Source organism: Diabrotica virgifera, chromosome 6 (genome assembly GCF_917563875.1).
Source record: "Diabrotica virgifera virgifera chromosome 6, PGI_DIABVI_V3a".
Taxonomy (NCBI): domain Eukaryota; kingdom Metazoa; phylum Arthropoda; class Insecta; order Coleoptera; family Chrysomelidae; genus Diabrotica; species Diabrotica virgifera.
Window position 1 is genome coordinate 236862050 of NC_065448.1, and position 18572 is coordinate 236880621.

At 32.8% G+C, this 18572-nt stretch overlaps 1 protein-coding gene across 1 annotated transcript in view; it reads right to left on the reverse strand.

Moving 5' to 3' along the window:
• The window catches only part of LOC126886330 (zinc finger protein 665-like), a 368013-nt gene that overhangs the window by 17923 nt on the left and 331518 nt on the right, over window positions 1-18572 (reverse strand). The window contains exons 2-4 of the mRNA XM_050653202.1: window positions 3966-5138; window positions 2951-3215; window positions 1946-2129 (exon numbers count right to left, since the gene is read on the reverse strand). Of these exons, the coding sequence (XP_050509159.1) occupies window positions 1946-2129; window positions 2951-3215; window positions 3966-5138 (1622 nt within the window). The remainder of the gene's footprint in view (window positions 1-1945; window positions 2130-2950; window positions 3216-3965; window positions 5139-18572) is intronic.

Here is an 18572-nt window from a genome sequence, read left to right on the forward strand (position 1 = left end):
GTCCTTACGCCTAAAGCATTTTCGACTAAACGCCGTGTTTTCTTATGTGCTCTGTTGTAGGTAGCCACAGCCTCATCCACATTCACCTCAATTGGGGTCATAAGCCAATCTAATAGAGGGTATCCAGAGTCACCTAGAATTATTCTATTTGGAATTGGATGCCAACCAGCTTCCATTCTCTGAAAAAGGGTGCTATTTCTCAGTACCCTCGCGTCATGAACACTTCCCGGCCAATTTGAACTAACATAATAGATTTTCAAGTCTGGTCCACAAGCAATCATACAATTAATAGAGTGATTTCCATTACGATCAACAAAAGCAGGTTCGTTTTCAGTTGGAGCATCTATTTTAATAAGCGTCCCATCAATACAACCTATAACTTGGGGAAATCCTGCTACTGCAAAGAATTCTGCAGTCGTATTTAAAATATTTGCCGGCCAAGAAACAACTTGATGAAATTTTATTTGGTTAATTGCGTGTACCACTTTTTTTACACATCTACTGACACTTGCTTTGCTGACCCCATGAGTATCTGCTATGACGTGATATTGTCCTCCACTGCCTAGCCAGTGTAATGCTATACACAATTGCATTTTTGTTGCCAGTGCATAAGAGCGATTCGTTGGATGCGCTAAGACAGGTGCAATGTCTATACTAAGTTGTTCCATTTGTATAGAAGTCATCCGAAAACGTTCATTAAACTCGTAAATTGATGGAAAATCACTATTAATTCTTGGTCTGAATATTCTCCTCCTTCTTCTTTGAACAAATACCTCATGTTCATTTTCTGACGAAGAGCTGCTACTAGACAACATTTTTCCTACACTTATTACACTTGTCAAACTAACTACCTACCTTCAAAGTTAGGTAGAAAATGTTTAGTTCACTACAACTGTCAACTACAAACTTGTAAATTATTCTTGTGTTGAACAAGTAAATTGTTGGTAGCTTACAAGTAATTTACTTGTAAAATTGTAAAATTCACTAGTGGTTACAAGTGAATACTTGTGCATTCGTGAAACACTAATAACGAGATATTTTGCCAAACTTGTAAGAATTTCATTGTAACTGACAAACGTGTAGTTTTGTGAAACGGGCCCCAGTTGAGCTATGAAAATGAAATTTGGTGAGTTTTAAGAGATAGTTATAACAATAACAGAAATTATTACTAATAAGATTTTAACTAGGTGCAGAGCTACAACAAATGTTAAAAATGATCTCCTTTAGAGGTTATAGAAGAATTTTATATTCATAATTTGCGCGCGTACGGGTAATGGTCTGAATTTTTTTAAGACAAAAATAGTACGCCACTGAGATATGTCAAATTAAAAATTATTTTTGAATTGCTGGTTCAATTTACGACAAAAATATTTCTTGCCTTATTTTCATATGCGGCGCTGTTTTTATGCAAAAAAATAAAACATCTCAACGTTTAAAAAGTATTTGAACTAAGTTTCTATGCATATGGAAACTACCTCAAATACTTTGTAAGCGCAAAGATGTTTTATTTTTTTGTATAAAAACGGCGCCTCGTATGAAAACAAGGCAAGGAAGATTTTTTGTTCTATAATACACATCGTGCGTGTTGAACTTTTGCAAAATCTTCCAGCACAACGCCTTCTTTTGTTGTTTGGAATTTTATACACTAGGTTTTCCATCGTATCATTTCATTTCTCCTGGGTCGGGTAGGTTCTTGAAAGTAGCATATTGGTTTGTTTCCTGTACCAGGAATAAAATTATGTATTCATCTATGAACATTTCGAATATATCAACAACTGATTTGTTTTCAAACAGAGAATAATCTGACTCAGGAAATTGTTTCTAAGTACCTATATGTGAAATCTTCCGACCTGAAACCCAATCCCGCTCTGCAGAAACTTTTGGATATACCATATGAGCAGGTGTAATATCGATATCAATAATTTGTCAATAAAATGTTATATACTGTCGATTCTGACTGTTGAATAAGAATATCTTCTCCTATTATAATTCCATCAGCAATTCTAACTTCTGCATCGGCAAGTGGCTGATGTTTGCTCAAATTTTCCAAATCTACGGCCTCGTCCTCATCCACGGAATCCTCATCCGTCATGGAGTCATCTATCTCAGAGTCAGGCCTCTTTGAAGAACTGCAGAAAGACCTCTCAACCTAGCAGGTACATACTGCATTTTTAAATTCCTTTAAGTTCTATAAACACTCTGTATACTAATACTTGGAAAAAATGTTACTAAAAATACCATACAATGAAAACCAAACATATGATATATTGCTATAAAATAACTGGAGAATATTCTTACATTACATCCTAGCGTTACAAATATGCAACAGTCAATTTCCTAACCTAACAACTTCTTTATTTGAAAAAATATCAAAGCAAAAAATATTTATTTATATTTTCTTATACTATGTATTTGTTTCCTAATATTAACTTTATTATATAAAATAGGATTTAATACTTATAGTGCAGCCGATATGTGAAACAATTGTGTATTTAATGATAGAAGCATATAATTTGGAGCACATATACCACACATATAAAGGTTCAAATTTAGATACGAGGCTATCTCATATTTTGCCTTTACAAAAATGGCGGGCATTCAAAATGGCGACTATACATATATATGTGACTAATAGCAATAACTTTTGAACGAGACGTCAGATTTCAACCAAATTTGGTACATAGGTTCTTTTCTTGCTGTATAAGATCGAGGTCTTGAACCGGAAGAATCGATTTACCAAAAGTTGTGTTTCCTTGTTTTTATGTAAAAATATGCTTGGATTAATTAGTTTATTTGATACTTTTATTAGATACTTTAAAACTAGTGACAATTGCTTTTAACAGTTTTAAAGTTCTGGTAGTATATCTAGAAGGTAACTTTAAAACCATTAGCTTGTTACTTACTACCATAAAAACTTTATAAACCTTACATAAAACTAAAATGTTTTTACTGTGCTACTTGGGCAGTGTGAACTCTCATATGATTACTTAAAGTTGATTTTTCAGTAAACAGCTTACTACAAATTTCACATTTATAAGATCTTTCACCAGTGTCAGCTCTCTTATGATAATTTAAACTACTTAGCCGACTAAACTGCTTACTACAAATTTCACATTTATAAGGTTTTTCACCAGTGTGAACTCTCATATGATAATTTAAACTACTTAGTCGACTAAACTGCTTACTACAAATTTCACATTTATAAGGTCTTTCACCTGTGTGAACTCTTTTATGAGTATTTAAACTACTTTTTTGAGTAAATTTCTTACTACAAATTTCACATTTGAGGTCTTTCACCTGTGTGAACTCTATTATGATTATGTAATGTTTTTTGTTCACTAAACTGCTTACTACAAATTTCACATTTATAAGGTTTTTCACCAGTGTGAACTCTTTTATGAGTATTTAAACTACTTTTTTGAGTAAATTTCTTACTACAAATTTCACATTTATAAAGTGTTTCACCAGTATGAACTACCATATTATGTGTACTTAGAGACATTCTCTGAGTAAACTGTTTGAAGCAAATTTCACATTTATAAGGTCAGTGTGAATTCTCATATGACCCTTTAAATGATCTCGTTTAGCAAATTGCTTACTATAAATTTCACATTCATAAGGTTTTTAACCAGTGTGAACTCTTTTATGAGTATTTAAATGACTTATATCATTAAACTTCTTACTACAAATTTCACATTCATAATGTTTTTCACCACTGTGAACTCTTTTATGAGTATTTAAATGATTTATATCCGTAAACTTCTTACTACAAATTTCACATTCATAATGTTTTTCACCAGTGTGAACTCTCATATGATCCTTTAAACGAGTTAGTTGATTAAACTGCTTACTACAAATTTCACATTTATAAGGTCTTTAACGAGTGTGAATTCTCATGTGTATCTTTAAATTACCTTTTGTAGTAAACTGCTTACTACAAATTTCACATTTATAAGGTTTTTCACCAGTGTGAACTCTCATATGATAATTTAAACTACTTAGTCGACTAAACTGCTTACTACAAATTTCACATTTATAAGGTCTTTCACCTGTGTGAACTCTTTTATGAGTATTTAAACTACTTTTTCCAGTAAATTTCTTACTACAAATTTCACATTTATAAGGTTGTTCACCAGTATGAACTACCATATTATGTGTACTTAGAGAAACTTTATGAGTAAACTGTTTGAAGCAAATTTCACATTTATAAGGTTTTTCACCAGTGTGAACTCTTTTATGAGTATTTAAATTACCTTTTTGAGTAAATTTCTTACTACAAATTTCACATTTATAAGGTGTTTCACCAGTATGAACTGCCATATTATGTATACTTAGAGAAGCTTTATGAGTAAACTGTTTGAAGCAAATTTCACATTTATAAGGTTTTTCACCAGTGTGAATTCTCATATGACCCTTTAAATGATCTCGGTAAGCAAATTGCTTACTACAAATTTCACATTCATAAGGTTTTTCACCAGTGTGAACTCTTTTATGAGTATTTAAATTACTTATATCATTAAACTTCTTACTACAAATTTCACATTCATAATGTTTTTCACCAGTGTGAACTCTTTTATGAGTATTTAAATGATTTATATCAGTAAACTTCTTACTACAAATTTCACATTCATAATGTTTTTCACCAGTGTGAACTCTCATGTGATACATTAAAGCACTTGTGTGGGATAACTGCTTACTACAAATTTCACATTTATAAGGTTTTTCACCAGTGTGAACTCTTTTATGAGTATTTAAACTACTTTTTTGAGTAAACTGTTTACTACAAATTTCACATTTATAAAGTTTTTCACCAGTGTGAACTATCTTATGCTGCTTTAAATTATCTTTAGTAGTAAACAACTTACTACAAATTTCACATTCAAATGGTTTTTCACCAGTGTGAACTTTCATATGCATATTTAAAGTTCTTTTTTGAGTAAACTTCTTACTACAAATTTCACATTTATAAAGTCTTTCACCAGTGTGAATTCTCATGTGTATCTTTAAATTACCTTTTGTAGTAAACAGTTTATTACAAATTTCACATTTATAAGTTCTTTCACCGGTATAAGTTTTCAAATGTTCTTTGGGAGCACCGAATGGTTTGGTAACTTTCCCTGTAATATCCTGTGGATCACCTGAAATAAAAACCAAATTATAAATAAGGATTTGTTTTTTACTAAAAGAAAAATATATGGTAGAACAAAAATAAAATCGGGACGACAACTCTTAACACTACCACAGTATAAAGAGGGACAGTAGAACCTCTCTAGAGGTACGTTTGAACGAAAAATCCTTAGACACATATATAAGGGGGTGAAAGAAAATGACGTATGGCGCAGAAGATATAATTTTGAATTATACGCAGAATACAACGAACCCGACGTCATAACATCCATAAAGATCGGACGTCTGAGCTGGATGGGCCATGTTGAACGAATGTTGGACCGAAACACCAAAACATAATGAGGCAAACACCAGTAGGGAGAAGGTCAAAGGGAAGACTCAAACTTAGATACATGGAACAAGATCTGAAAACACTTGAGATTACCCACTGGAAGAACAAAGCAAGGAACAGAACAGAATGGCGGAAAATCCTAGAACAAGCCAGGACCCAAAAAGGGTTGTCGAGCTACTTATGATGATGAGTAGAAGCTCTCGCCGAAAAATTGGAAGTAAAATCTTTAGTCGCGCATGCCGACCGCGCAATGTTCCCAGTCGCTAGAACACCACTCTTTCATTGCTAGTCGCGTAGAAACGTACGAGTTTTAACAGGGAAAACCCGCATCCACCAGTGGTGAATTACCTGGCGTACTCTGCCGGTGTTACTTCTTGAGATCAAAGTGCCGACATAGAAGAAATTTTACTGTCCCTCTTTACACTGTGGCACTACCTAGGAAAAAACCTGAACTACCAACTGACATTTCTACAGATTTAACCATTTTTCAGTAAAAAAAAAAATATAATTAATTAGATATACCTATGTTTTGTTAGAAATCTTAAATTTATTTATTTATTTTTTATTGACGGATCGAAGTCCATTAGTACATAATACAATTAAATGTCACACAAACTAGAAAAACAATTCAAAATAAGATCTAGTACAAAATTGGTAAATACATAATAAACAATAATAAAATTACTTGCTCTCATTTAACAATTGAGAGCTAGTAATATAATATAAAGTAATAAAATCTAAATATATAAAACATTTTGCAATTGACAAATACAACTTATCTTAGAACAAAGATAATAACAGTAATTGACAAATCAATCCTGAATTTAAAACATTAAGTTAAATATAAATGTAATTGTGGAAAACGCAGTAAAGTCGTTCATAAAGAAATCAATATGCGGAGATAATGTGTTTGCTAATTTAATAGTTTTACAGAGATAGGAACTTGAACCATAGCTTGTACGGTTAATGACTTCGTGGAAGGTGGTCACAGAACGGGTGGTCCTTGAAGGTACACGTAGACCAATTTTATGTAAGAGTGAGATACAGAATTTATGACCATGAATTAAGTTATATAAGAAGCAAAGATCTTTATGTTGACGACGACTCTGTAACGAGTCAAGTAGTCAATAATTTGCAGTAAAGACTCATAACTTTGACCAGTGAAATGCATCTTATAAGCATAATAACGTAAGAATTTACGCTGAACTTGTTCGATTTTATTAATGTGACAATTATATTGAGGTGTCCAAACACATGATGCATAATCTAAATGGGGTCTAACCAAAGAACAATAAAGAAGTTTTAAAGAATGACCAGTCGTACAGTCATATCTACATCTTTTAACAAAGCCAAGCATCTTTAAAGACTTAGAAACCATGCTATTAATGTATAGGTTGAAATTCAAGTTAGTGTCAAGAATAACACCCAGGTTTATAACTGGGTCAACTAATTGTAACCTAGTGTCCCGTATATAGTAAGAATTATTCTCAAAGTTTCTTAGTCGAGTAAAAGTTATAGCATGGCATTTGTTTGCATTTAAGTCCATACCATTAAGTGAGCACCATTCCACAAGATCATTAAGATCTGATTGCAAATTGTAGCGATCCAAATCGATGTGAAATAATTTAAGGTCATCAGCAAATAGAAGAAATTGAGCAAAATTGAAGCTTTTATTTATGTCATTTATAATAAATTAAAAAAGATAGGTCTAAGTGGGAGCCTTGAGGTACCCCCGATTTAACTATAATTTCATTAGAGAAATAATTCTTAATACGAACTATCTGCCTTCTATCTAATAGATAATTTCGAATTCAACTAAGCAGAGGATCAGAGAAACCTAACTGTTCGATCTTATGTAACAATAACGTATGGTTGACCCTATCAAATGCCTTGGAAAAGTCTGTATAAATCGCATCTACCTGTTGTTTGCTTTCCAAGGCTTCATTTAAGAAGGAGGTATAGTTTAACAAGTTCATTTCAGTTGATCTCCCCATAACAAAACCATACTGTTGTTCAATTATTACGTTTTGTATAGTAGGCTTCATTTTGTCACATATTAAACGCTCGAATAGTTTAGGTATAGTATTAAGGATACTAATAGGTCTGTAGCTCTGAACCCTGCTTAGAGAAAGAAAATTTGACGAATAATGAACCAATGAAGAAATTAAAGAAGTCACCGAGGGTGAAGACATACTCAAGTTCGTGAAGGCACAATGGCTCAGGTGGCTGGTAGACGCAGAAAGAGCTAACCCAGACTTTACGCTAAAGCGAATAACTGGCTGAAGACCAACAACAAAGAGACCAAAGGGAAGACTCAAAACAAGATGGAGAGATCAAGTCTTAGGAGACATAAAGAAGCTAAAAATCTAGAATTGGAAGGAGCGGTGTAAACTGGACATAATGGAGAAAATGGAGGAAAATGACAGGGCCAAGTTACACAACACGCTGCGATAATAATAAAAGACAACAGCGGATTGAATATCCGCAACAAATGAATAATATTTTTTGCATAATATGAATACCAAAGATGTTGTAGGTTAGTTGACGTAAATAAAAAGGCTCCTGTACAGAAATAAGTGGAAGTTGAAGATTTTGCATGTAGTCAAACCGTTGATTGAATATACGGATAGATCCCAGCGCTTATGGACGGAAGCGTGTTACCCTTACCATCCAAAAAATTAAAATTTTAGTCAAGAATCAGCGACTCTAGTGGTTATTTCGGGAAATAGCCAGTTAAGAATTTGCTCTCGCAAGAGAATGATCGTGGAATGACGTGCGGTTACTTCCCCTATCACTCCCACCACAATCAATTTATGGCAGTACCTACTAAATTAGAAAACGACACCGACACCCAGAAAAGAGAAGTAATAATCCTATTTAGCGAACAGTTTGAATGTACCTTATAAAATGGCTCCAGTACACGTTGGGCCAACTAGTTAATAATAAGTTGGGCCAAGTAAGAACAGTGAATACATGGTGATTACACGTTGGTGGAGTTATCAGTCTGCCTTAACCTTTCTTAGTGGATAAACAGAAAACAAACTCTGATTATGGATATGGATGTGGAGACTGTAGCAGCTGCCGCAATTAATTTGTACAATGCGTTCAATGTTTATAGAAAAGTGTACCAAACAAGAGTGATTAAAAAACAATGGCGCAAACGACGGTGCTTTTACACCGAAAAAAGTATTCATATTAAAACACAACCTTAAAATTAATAGTTATAAACAGTATCAGTATTGTGAGAAGAGAAAACAAATATTTTAAACTCAACGACAACAACGTGTTCAGTGTTCATAACCAAACAGCTGTTTGGCAGATCGCGCAAGTCCCAAAAATCCTTTGATTTGTGCACCAAATACCGACAAAATTCGGTTTGTAGACCAACGCTGACCGCCAATCGCAAACTCATGCCAAGTGGTCCTGTACACGTTGGCCCAACGTGTACTAGCCCCATAAAGAGTTTTCTAAAATACGATATGAGGTCTCAACTGTACCGATCTGTTAACGGATAAAAATTGTTTGTATGTAATTTAGTATGTTAATAACAAAAACCAAGGAGTGCCCGATATGATTTTTAAATTCTAAATATAAATTAATTAATAATAAAAAATTGACTTTTTTTATAAATTTTAAAGAAAATTCCACACCTGTAATTTTGAACCAATCAAAATACGTTATTTTGACAGATCACCATGGCAACGGAGGTATTTTATCGGAAATTTTTTGCTCGTGGGGTACACATTTTTGACAGACTGGTTTTTATTTGTTTACATAATTTAGTTTTGATTCATTTTCTATCACTTTTAGTTACTCAAAACTTATGTAAAATTGAAGAATATACTATTTTCTATCTTGAAATGGTATTCCCATGCAACTACAATGAGTAGAAATTACGAATTTGAAAGCCTAAATAATTGCTGACAAAGCTATGGCGCGCTATTAATCTGTTCATGCAGCTTTGGATTTTCAAATGCAAATTTGGTGTGGAATTTTCTTACCGAATACCACGCGAAGTCAAATTAATATCCGGAAATTTTTTTTGATCATGAATATTTTTAGAAAATTTCCCTCGTCTGCGACTCGGGAAATTTTCAAAATATTCATGATCTCAAAAAAATTTCCGGAAATAATTTGACCTCTAGTGGTATTACTAGTGAAAATTTTTCGACCCGGGCAGATATTATTATTTTAGATTTTTTGGATAATTCAAAACAAAAACGGTCTTTGGTAATTTTTCTCTTTTAAGCTTAAGTTGATCGTTGTCTGATAAAACATACTGATAATAAAATAACGACAGATGACGAGTTTGAAATTTTAAATTGTTTAGATATAATTCGAAAGCGATCAACCTAAGAGAAAAATTACAAAAGGCCTTTTTTGTTTAAAATTCTTCTTCTTCTTTTTATAGAGACATTACTCTGTCTGTTTTTTCAATGTGCCTCTAGTAAGTGTCGTTCCATCGTTTTCGTGTTATTGTTTAAAACAACCCAAAAAATATAAAATAATATCTGCCCGGGAACGAAATTATTTTTAATATATAAAGGAAACATTTTTTAGTTAATTAATTATAATAGTCAGCATAAACTTATAGGCAGAGCCGTGCGGTGCTATGATGCGGTGAGCATCTAAACATTCCGTATATGTATTTGGAACCTAGGAGTTTTCTATTGGTTCGTTGCAGCACGCGGTTATATTTCAACCAATAGGCGGCGAGGTCCCAAACGCATATACGGAATGTTATTCGGTTCCAAATTCATATACGGAATGTTAAATATTCGTAAACCGAAAAAGATAAGTTTTTATTAGAGTCTGTTAAAAGGAGATTGATTTTAAAAGACTTGTTACTGTATTATTAAATAAAAATAAAACAATTATAGTATTTGGAATGTTATTTAGTGTAATTTCATATGCGGAATATTAAATATTCGTAGACCAAAAAGTAGGGCTTTTTATTATTCAGTTAAAGAAGACTGATTTTAAAATACCTATTTTGTTAATGTATTATTAAAGAAAAATAAAACAATGATTACCTATATGGAATGTTATTTGGTGCGAAATTCATAAATGGGATGGTATAGATTTGAGAGACATATTTCTTTATTTGACTAAGGTTTTGCTTTCTCAGAATTTTTAATGAATTGCACGTGTTGTTTAGTATGTTTAGATCTGTTTCAGCTATTCAATTCAATTCTGTTGAAGTTTAGGGCTCGTACTCGCCGCTAGGCGGCTCGTTTCGTATCCCTTATATTCTTGTTCTCATGATCATTTTTCAGTGCGTCATTAATTATGACGTCATATACTGTATTGGGTGTGTCGAGACTTATTTCATGTAATTATTGACGAATCTGACAAATGCTAGAATCGTACTTAGCCATAGGTGAAAAGCTGGTGCAATTAAACTAATTAGTAATTTAGTATATTTGATTTTTACACAATATATTAACATGTAGGTATTTTTTATAAAGGGGAATACAATTAAAAAGTAAACAATATTGTTAATTAAATTTATAAATATGGAAACATTAAAAAATGACACAAAACTATCCATTAATTGTGTTTTTATCTCCTTCTCTAGGTGCTGTCTCCGCTTCAAAAGTTGGCAGTCATCAGAGCGATCTTTATTTCTGAAACCGCGGCTCTAAATAATTCATTGTTATTACATCCAAACCAGTTCCTAAGGTTTTTCAGCCATGAGTTACGTCTCCTTACTATAGATCTTTTTCTTGCATAATGACCTGGAGTATTAGATATACATCTCTCATCACATGTCCCATATATCTCAGTTTTCTTCTTATTTGTTAGTTCTTCTCGTTCCTTATGCGTCTCATTACCTCCACGTTGGCTATTCTATCTACTCATGAGATATTTAGCACTCTTCTTCTTCTTCTTTGAGTGCCTCTCCTATCAGAGATTGGATATCATTAGGGCGATTCTAATTTTATTTACTGCTGTTTTGAACAATTCGTTAGTGGTACAGCCAAACCACTCTCTCAAATTTCTCATCCAGGACATTCTTCTACGGCCTGGATTTCTTCGTCCTTGGATTTTTCCTTGCATTATGTTTTGTAGGAATGTGTACTTTTGTCCCCTCATCAGGTGGCCTAAGTATTCAAGCTTTCTCTTTTTTATATTCAGTAGAACTTCTGGCTTGTTATTTATTCTGCGTATTACTTCTTCATTTGTAATTTTATCCACCCAACTTATTCTTAGTATACGGCGGTAGCACCACATCTCAAAGCTTTCAAGATTTTTAATATTCCTCTGTTTAAGAGTCCATGACTCAACACCGTAGAGCAAAGTACTGAATACATAGCATTTTAACATTCTAGTTCGTAGATGAATACTAATATCACGATTACAAAATAATTTTTTCATTTTTATAAAAGTAGACCTGGCAATTTCAATACGTCTTTTTATCTCGTGATTTTGGTCACCTGTTTCATTGATAAGGGTTCCCAAGTATTTGTATTCGTTTACTTTTTCAAGTTGGGTACCGTTTATTGTGATACTAGTGTCATTTATTGGATTCTTACTGAAGGTCATATATTTGGTTTTTTTGACGTTCATCCTTATGCCGTAGTTATTACATATCTCATTCATACTTTTAACTAGATGTTGTAGATCTTCCGCTGTTCTTGCCATTATCACAGTATCGTCAGCATATCGAATGTTATTGATAACTTCTCCATTGACTATTATCCCTTCGTTTGCATATGAGAGAGCTTCTTGGCATATTTGTTCGCTGTAGATATTAAACAAGAGCGGTGACAATATACAACCCTGTCGTACCCCTCTACGTATTTCTATTTCGTCCGATGTTTGGTCTTCTATTTTTATATTAGCTCGCTGATTCCAGTACAGATTTAATATTATAATAGCACTCTTCGGTACATCTCAAATGTCTCTAGTCTCCTCACGCCAATGACTAACTTTTAACGAACTAAATTCTAAACCAAAACACAAAAAATGCACAAAGACGTTGTGAAACACAAGGGAAGTCGAATTCGAAATTTCAAAATGACAGTTACACAAACTACTGACCTGAATAATAACCTTCACTTGACTCTTTGACACTTCTAAAAAATGGCCAAAATGAACGAAGTTTTCGTCAAATGTTCGTAATACGTGTATTTGATTGGCTAGAAAAAACGCGCATTCTAAATATCAACGAATCAAACGTAGGTTAGGAATAGACATCTTATGTATATAACCATTTTGTAATGCGCCATTATTTTTGTGTTTAATCACGGAGCTACCGCTTTTTCCGTCTCATCTAACTTAATGCATTAGAGAGAAATCGAAAAACTGTGACGCACTGAAAAATGATCATGAGAACAAGAATACTCACTTCATAATGACCATCATTAAATGCTCGTTGCATAATATACTATTAAAAACCAGTCTCATTTTAACTGGCTTTCATAAAAATCGTCTTTTTTGTTCCAAATAACATTCCATATACTACAATTGTTTTATTTTTATGTAATAATACAGTAACAAGTACACAATAGTGTACAAGTACAAATACGCATTACTTCAAAATATAATGCAAGGAAAAATAGAAGGAAAACGGAATCCAGGCCGTTGAAGAATGTCGTGGATGCGGAATTTGAGAGAGTGGTTTGGCTGCACCACTAATGAACTTTTTAGGTCAGCTGTAAACAAAGTCAGGGTAGCCTTGATGATTTCCAATCTCCGATAGGAGTGGCACAAGAAGAAGAAGACAGTAACAAGTATTTTAAAATCAATCTCCTTTTAATAGACTCTAATAAAAGTTATCTTTTTCGGTGTACGAATATTTAACATTCCGTATATGAATTTCGCACCCAATAACATTCCAAATACTATAATTGTTTTATTTTTATTTAATAATACAGTAACAATTATTTTAAAATCAATTTCCTTTTCACAGACTCTAATAAAAACTTATCTCTTTCGGTGTAGGAATATTTAACAATCCGTATATGAATTTTGAACCGAATCACATTCCGTATATGCGTTTGGGACCTCGCCGCCTATTGGTTGAAATATGACCGCGTGCTGCAACGAACCAATAGGGGTTTTCATCGATTGTCATTTGTTTCGAGCTTTTGTCATGTGTCACATAATATTAATATATCTACGTCATACATCTTTGGTTTGCATCATTGATATATACCAATAACGTATGACGTAGATATATTAATATTATGTGACACATGACAGAAGCTCGAAACAAATGACTGTGAATGAAAAGCCCTATAGAAAACTCCTAGGTTCCAAATACATATACGGAATGTTTAGATGCATGCGGTGAGGAAGTCGCATCAGGCGGCATCACAAGGGGGCAGCATAATCAGTAAAATGAAAATACATCAAAATAATCATAGGAATAGGAAACGGTGTGCAAAATAGAATATTTGAAAAATATCCGATGGTGTGTGTCACTCGTAAGGCTAAGGCCAGACAAGCGATAATTTACGTCGCTGTAAGAGCAGTAAAATGAAGCGCGAAAAATGGGTCCCATCCACTACTATAACAGTGGGACCCATTTTCGCGCTTCATTTTACTGCTCTTACGGCGCCGTAAATTATCTCTTGTCTGGCCTCAGCCTTAAACTCGAGTGACACACACCATCGGATATTTTTCAAATATTCTATTTTGCACACCCTTTCTTATTCCTATGATTATTTTGATGTATTTTCATTTTACTGATTATGCCGCCCCCTTGTGATGCCGCCTGATGCGACTACTTTAGACTACACCAATCTGATTGAAGAATTTGCGAAAATTAAAGTCAGAAGGGTAAAATTGTAATTTTTGTAAATGTTGTTTAATGTTAATACGTATTTCATTTAATTTGAATTATGTTTTGTTTTTAAAATAAAAGTGTGTTCATTTTGTGCAGTTGCATTTAATAAAAATAAAAGTTAAGGCTATGGGTACATAATTCGCAAATATTTTACGTGTATCCCTACTTTTTCTGTCTTTACACGGCAAATTACGTGTAGTAAAATTCACACTGGTATGGATATGTAAACATTACTAGAATGTCATTCTTCTTGAAAATGTCATCATTATTTTAAAGAGATGGGTTTTGAATGTTCTTGGATAACTGTTATTTTTATAATTGCAAATTATTAATTCAGTTAATAAATGTGATAATTTTTTCACTAACTATGTATTCAGTGATTGTAATAATTTATTTGTACAACAAAGACTAATACTCAATCGAGAAAAGAGGAAAAGTGTTAAAGTGATCTTTTAATAATATATTGTTATGGAACGCTTACAATTTTGAACATCTTTAACAACAAAATACTTGGATCACAGAATATATTATCCTGGTGTATTTTCTGCTTGGATCTTCCACAAATAATACACAATAAATAACTTTTTATTAAGTTCACGTCTTAAATCAATTATTTATCAAATACACTATATATCAATAATATTTAATCAATAACTCAACATATTCCCGATGCAATGTCAAATATTTAAAATTGTCACTGATTGTCAGTGTCTGACTGACAATATATGCTGACAATATTATATTCGGCTGAGTGCGTTGTAAGACAAAGATAGATTTTAAAAATATTACCACGGCATTGTGTTCATTTTTTTCGAATCCTGAAAAAACCAATAAATATTTTTGAAAAATTTAAACGCAGAATGAAAGACTAAATTATTACCGAGGGCCGAAAGTCCCTTAGAATAAATAAAAAGTTTATTTTGAATGATATATTTGAAATTAAAAATCACACTAAATTTTCTCTTAGTTTTTCACCCCTGTAACTTATTAAAATAAACATTATATAAGTTCTCAGGGACTTTTGGCCCTCGCTAATAACGTAATCTTTCATTCTGCGTTTAAATTTTTCAAAAATACTTATTAGTTTTCTCAGGATTCGAAAAAAATTAATCCCCATTTGAATAGCATTGCAGCCGAAAATACGTACCGATCCTCTTAAGTGATATTTAAAGGACGGCATTTCGAAGACTTGCATCATATTGAAAAAATGTACCGCACGTATAGTTGCACAAGTTTGACTTGAATGTTTGAACTTGACTTGAGTTTGACTTAATTTCAAGTCAAACTCAAGTCAATCCTTCTGACAAATATGTCAAGTCAAGTCAAACTGGTCACTCGTACAGGTTTGAAAGTCCAACTGTCAAACTAGTTTGAAAGAGTTTGAAAAATAATTTATTTAGTAGATACACTTTTTTGTCGAGATACACATGTTAGTTGTCAATTAAGATAAGAAAATTAATAATACAATGAGTGCCACATAAAAGTCGAAATTTTCAATGTGTTTTAATTTAAAACTTTTAAATGTAGGTATATATTTTTTTCGAATCCTGAGAAAACTAATAAGTATTTTTGAAAAATTTAAACGCAGAATGAAAGATTGCGTTATTACCGAGGGCCGAAAGTCTCTTAGAATAAATAAAAAGTTTCTTTTGAATGAAATATTGGCAATTAAGTTTAACTAAATTTTCCTCTTTATGTTCACCCCCGTAACTTATTAAAATAAACATTATAGAAGTTTTCAGGGATGTTCGTCCCTCAGAAATAATGTAATCTTTGAAGCTGCATTTAATTTTTTTTTAAATTCTTATTAGTTTTCTCAGGATTTAAAAAAAATTAATACATTTAGAACACATTGAACATTTTGATAAGCGACATGTTACGCCTATGCCCTTTAGGGTTACAATAAAATAAGACTGTTTGGTTTTTCAATGGACAGCTCAAAATAAAATGATTTGGGCCAGTTCGAAAAAACATGTGGTACCAAGCTGCTAGTTCACTCGAAAATATGTACCACAATACAAAAGTTAGTATTGCTGTATATTGGTTGGTATTTCTTTAAAATTCAAAACTAACCATAGGGTTATTAGACCTGGATCCCGCGTACCAAAAAAAGTTGAGCAAGCTGAAAATTTGTTAATATCTTAACGGTGTCTAGTCGGACAAACTTTGATGTACGGGAACACTGGAACAGGGGAAGTTTTAATTGTGGAACAGTTTAAAAATTTGGAACGTCAGATTACGAAAACGTCCCATGTATTTTGTCGGTCAGAACATCCAACTGATTTGTTACCCTTTCATTACAAAAAACTCATGCAAAAATCAGACTGCTATTACTAACCAACATGATTCCTGTCATTTGACATGTTCTTCGTGTTCCACTCATTAAAATGCCCAGTTGGTCGTAAACACCAGTCTGATTTTTGCATGAGAGTTTAATGAAATGGTAACAAATTAATTGGAAGTTCTGTCCGACAAAATACATGGAACGTTTACGTAGTCTGACGTTCCAAATTTTTAACCTTTTCCACAATTAAAACTTCTTCTGTTCCAGTGTTCCCATACATCAAAGTTTGTCTGACTAGACACCGTTAAGCTATTAACAAATTTTCAGCTTGCTATTAATCAACTTTTTTTGGTACGCGGGATCCAGGTCTATATGGTTTTATATCTACAATTTAAATTTTTTTCGGATACAGGCTACAAATGTTGGGTTTAAATTAAAAAAAAAATGTATAAATATGCATTAACACTAGCAAGTCTGGATTAGCATACCTACCTAGAAAGTCAGAGGGGATCATTTTGGCCCTAAATTCTTAAATTAATAAAAACTCAGTTTAAAGAAATTATATTAACTCTAGACGATATAATCTGATTTTATTTTTTAGTTTTATTGTTTAACACATTCGCTGCCTATCAAAAACTTTTGGAGCACCATACAGTTTGCAGTTTTTGACATTTGCCACGCATTGCCTTGTTTATAGCCCTGGCACTGATTGGAAGTATGATTTCCTTTATAAAATATTTTGAACTGACTTTATTTTCGTTTTTGGATAGTAACAGTAGGTACTGGTTGTCGGTAGAATCGGCGTTGCTGGGTATAGTACCAGATTTCGGGAGGCAAGGTGTGGAACCCAGAATTCTTCACACAGCCGACAAATAAACTTTCGACGAAGACTGAGTCTACTTTCAGCTACTTCTTAATAAATAATGCACGCCATTTATTGTTCCTAAGTCAAGAGTATTATAAAACACGTGAAAACGCCATCGTCTTGAAGCAGCTTTTGTAGTATAAAGACGCGCCATTTGGTTGTCTCTACCAACCCCATATTTGGTTTGTTTATAAAAATTCACTATTTCAGGAAGTTTTTTTCCATAGACAGCAACATCCACTGATTGGTGTAACGAACTTGTTGATTTCTGTTGCAATGCCTTGGTCAATTTCAGCGAAGTGAAGTAGTTATCTGTCGTAACATTTTTGCATTTTCCCAGTTGATATTCCATTATCCGCAAAACAACGTGTTCACCAACAATTGTATCTTTATTACGTAGATTTACCATTTACAATAAACAAACAACAAACATACATAAATATAATAATTTTACCCATCCGACAGGAATTTTAAACTCGTTGAATTTCCTAGAAAACGATAATAACTTACACAGGGCCAATTTGGCCCCTTCAGACTTCTATGGTAGATTTGTTGGAAAAACCATTTAATAAATTTAGTAAACAATATTTTTTTTATGTTAAATAATGCTTTGTACCAAAATATTAAAAGTCATAAAATATGAAATTATTATTGCCTCAAATAAAAAAAACTACAATAACTTCTATTCGCAACAGGGGCCAAATTGGCCCCTCCGACTTTCTAGTGTTAAGCTTTCTTAATAATTATCCTAACTGGCGCGTTTATTGGGTTTTATTTTTCTGTCTGCGGTTTAAATATCGTATCAGACAATACATTTCTATGTTTATTGAAATTTGTCAAAAAAATTTTTTTTACCTTGTTGGGAGAGGGAGGATTTCCCCTACCCCTCCCCCTCCCCCCGTTGATCCACCAGTGAACAAATAAAGGCGTAGGCGGTCTCATTTAAAATTGAAAATAAACACGTTGCGTAATATTCAAACTTTTCAAACTGTTTGAATTCAAGTCAAACCTAAAGATATCGAAATCAAGTCAAGTCAAACTTTTTTATACAAAAAGTTTGATTATCAAGTCAAGTTAAGTTTGTTTAGTTAAATCAAACTAGTTTGACTTAATGCATCTCTAACCGCACGGCTCTGCTTATAGGTATCGGGCATCCGTAGCTTTTTATAAT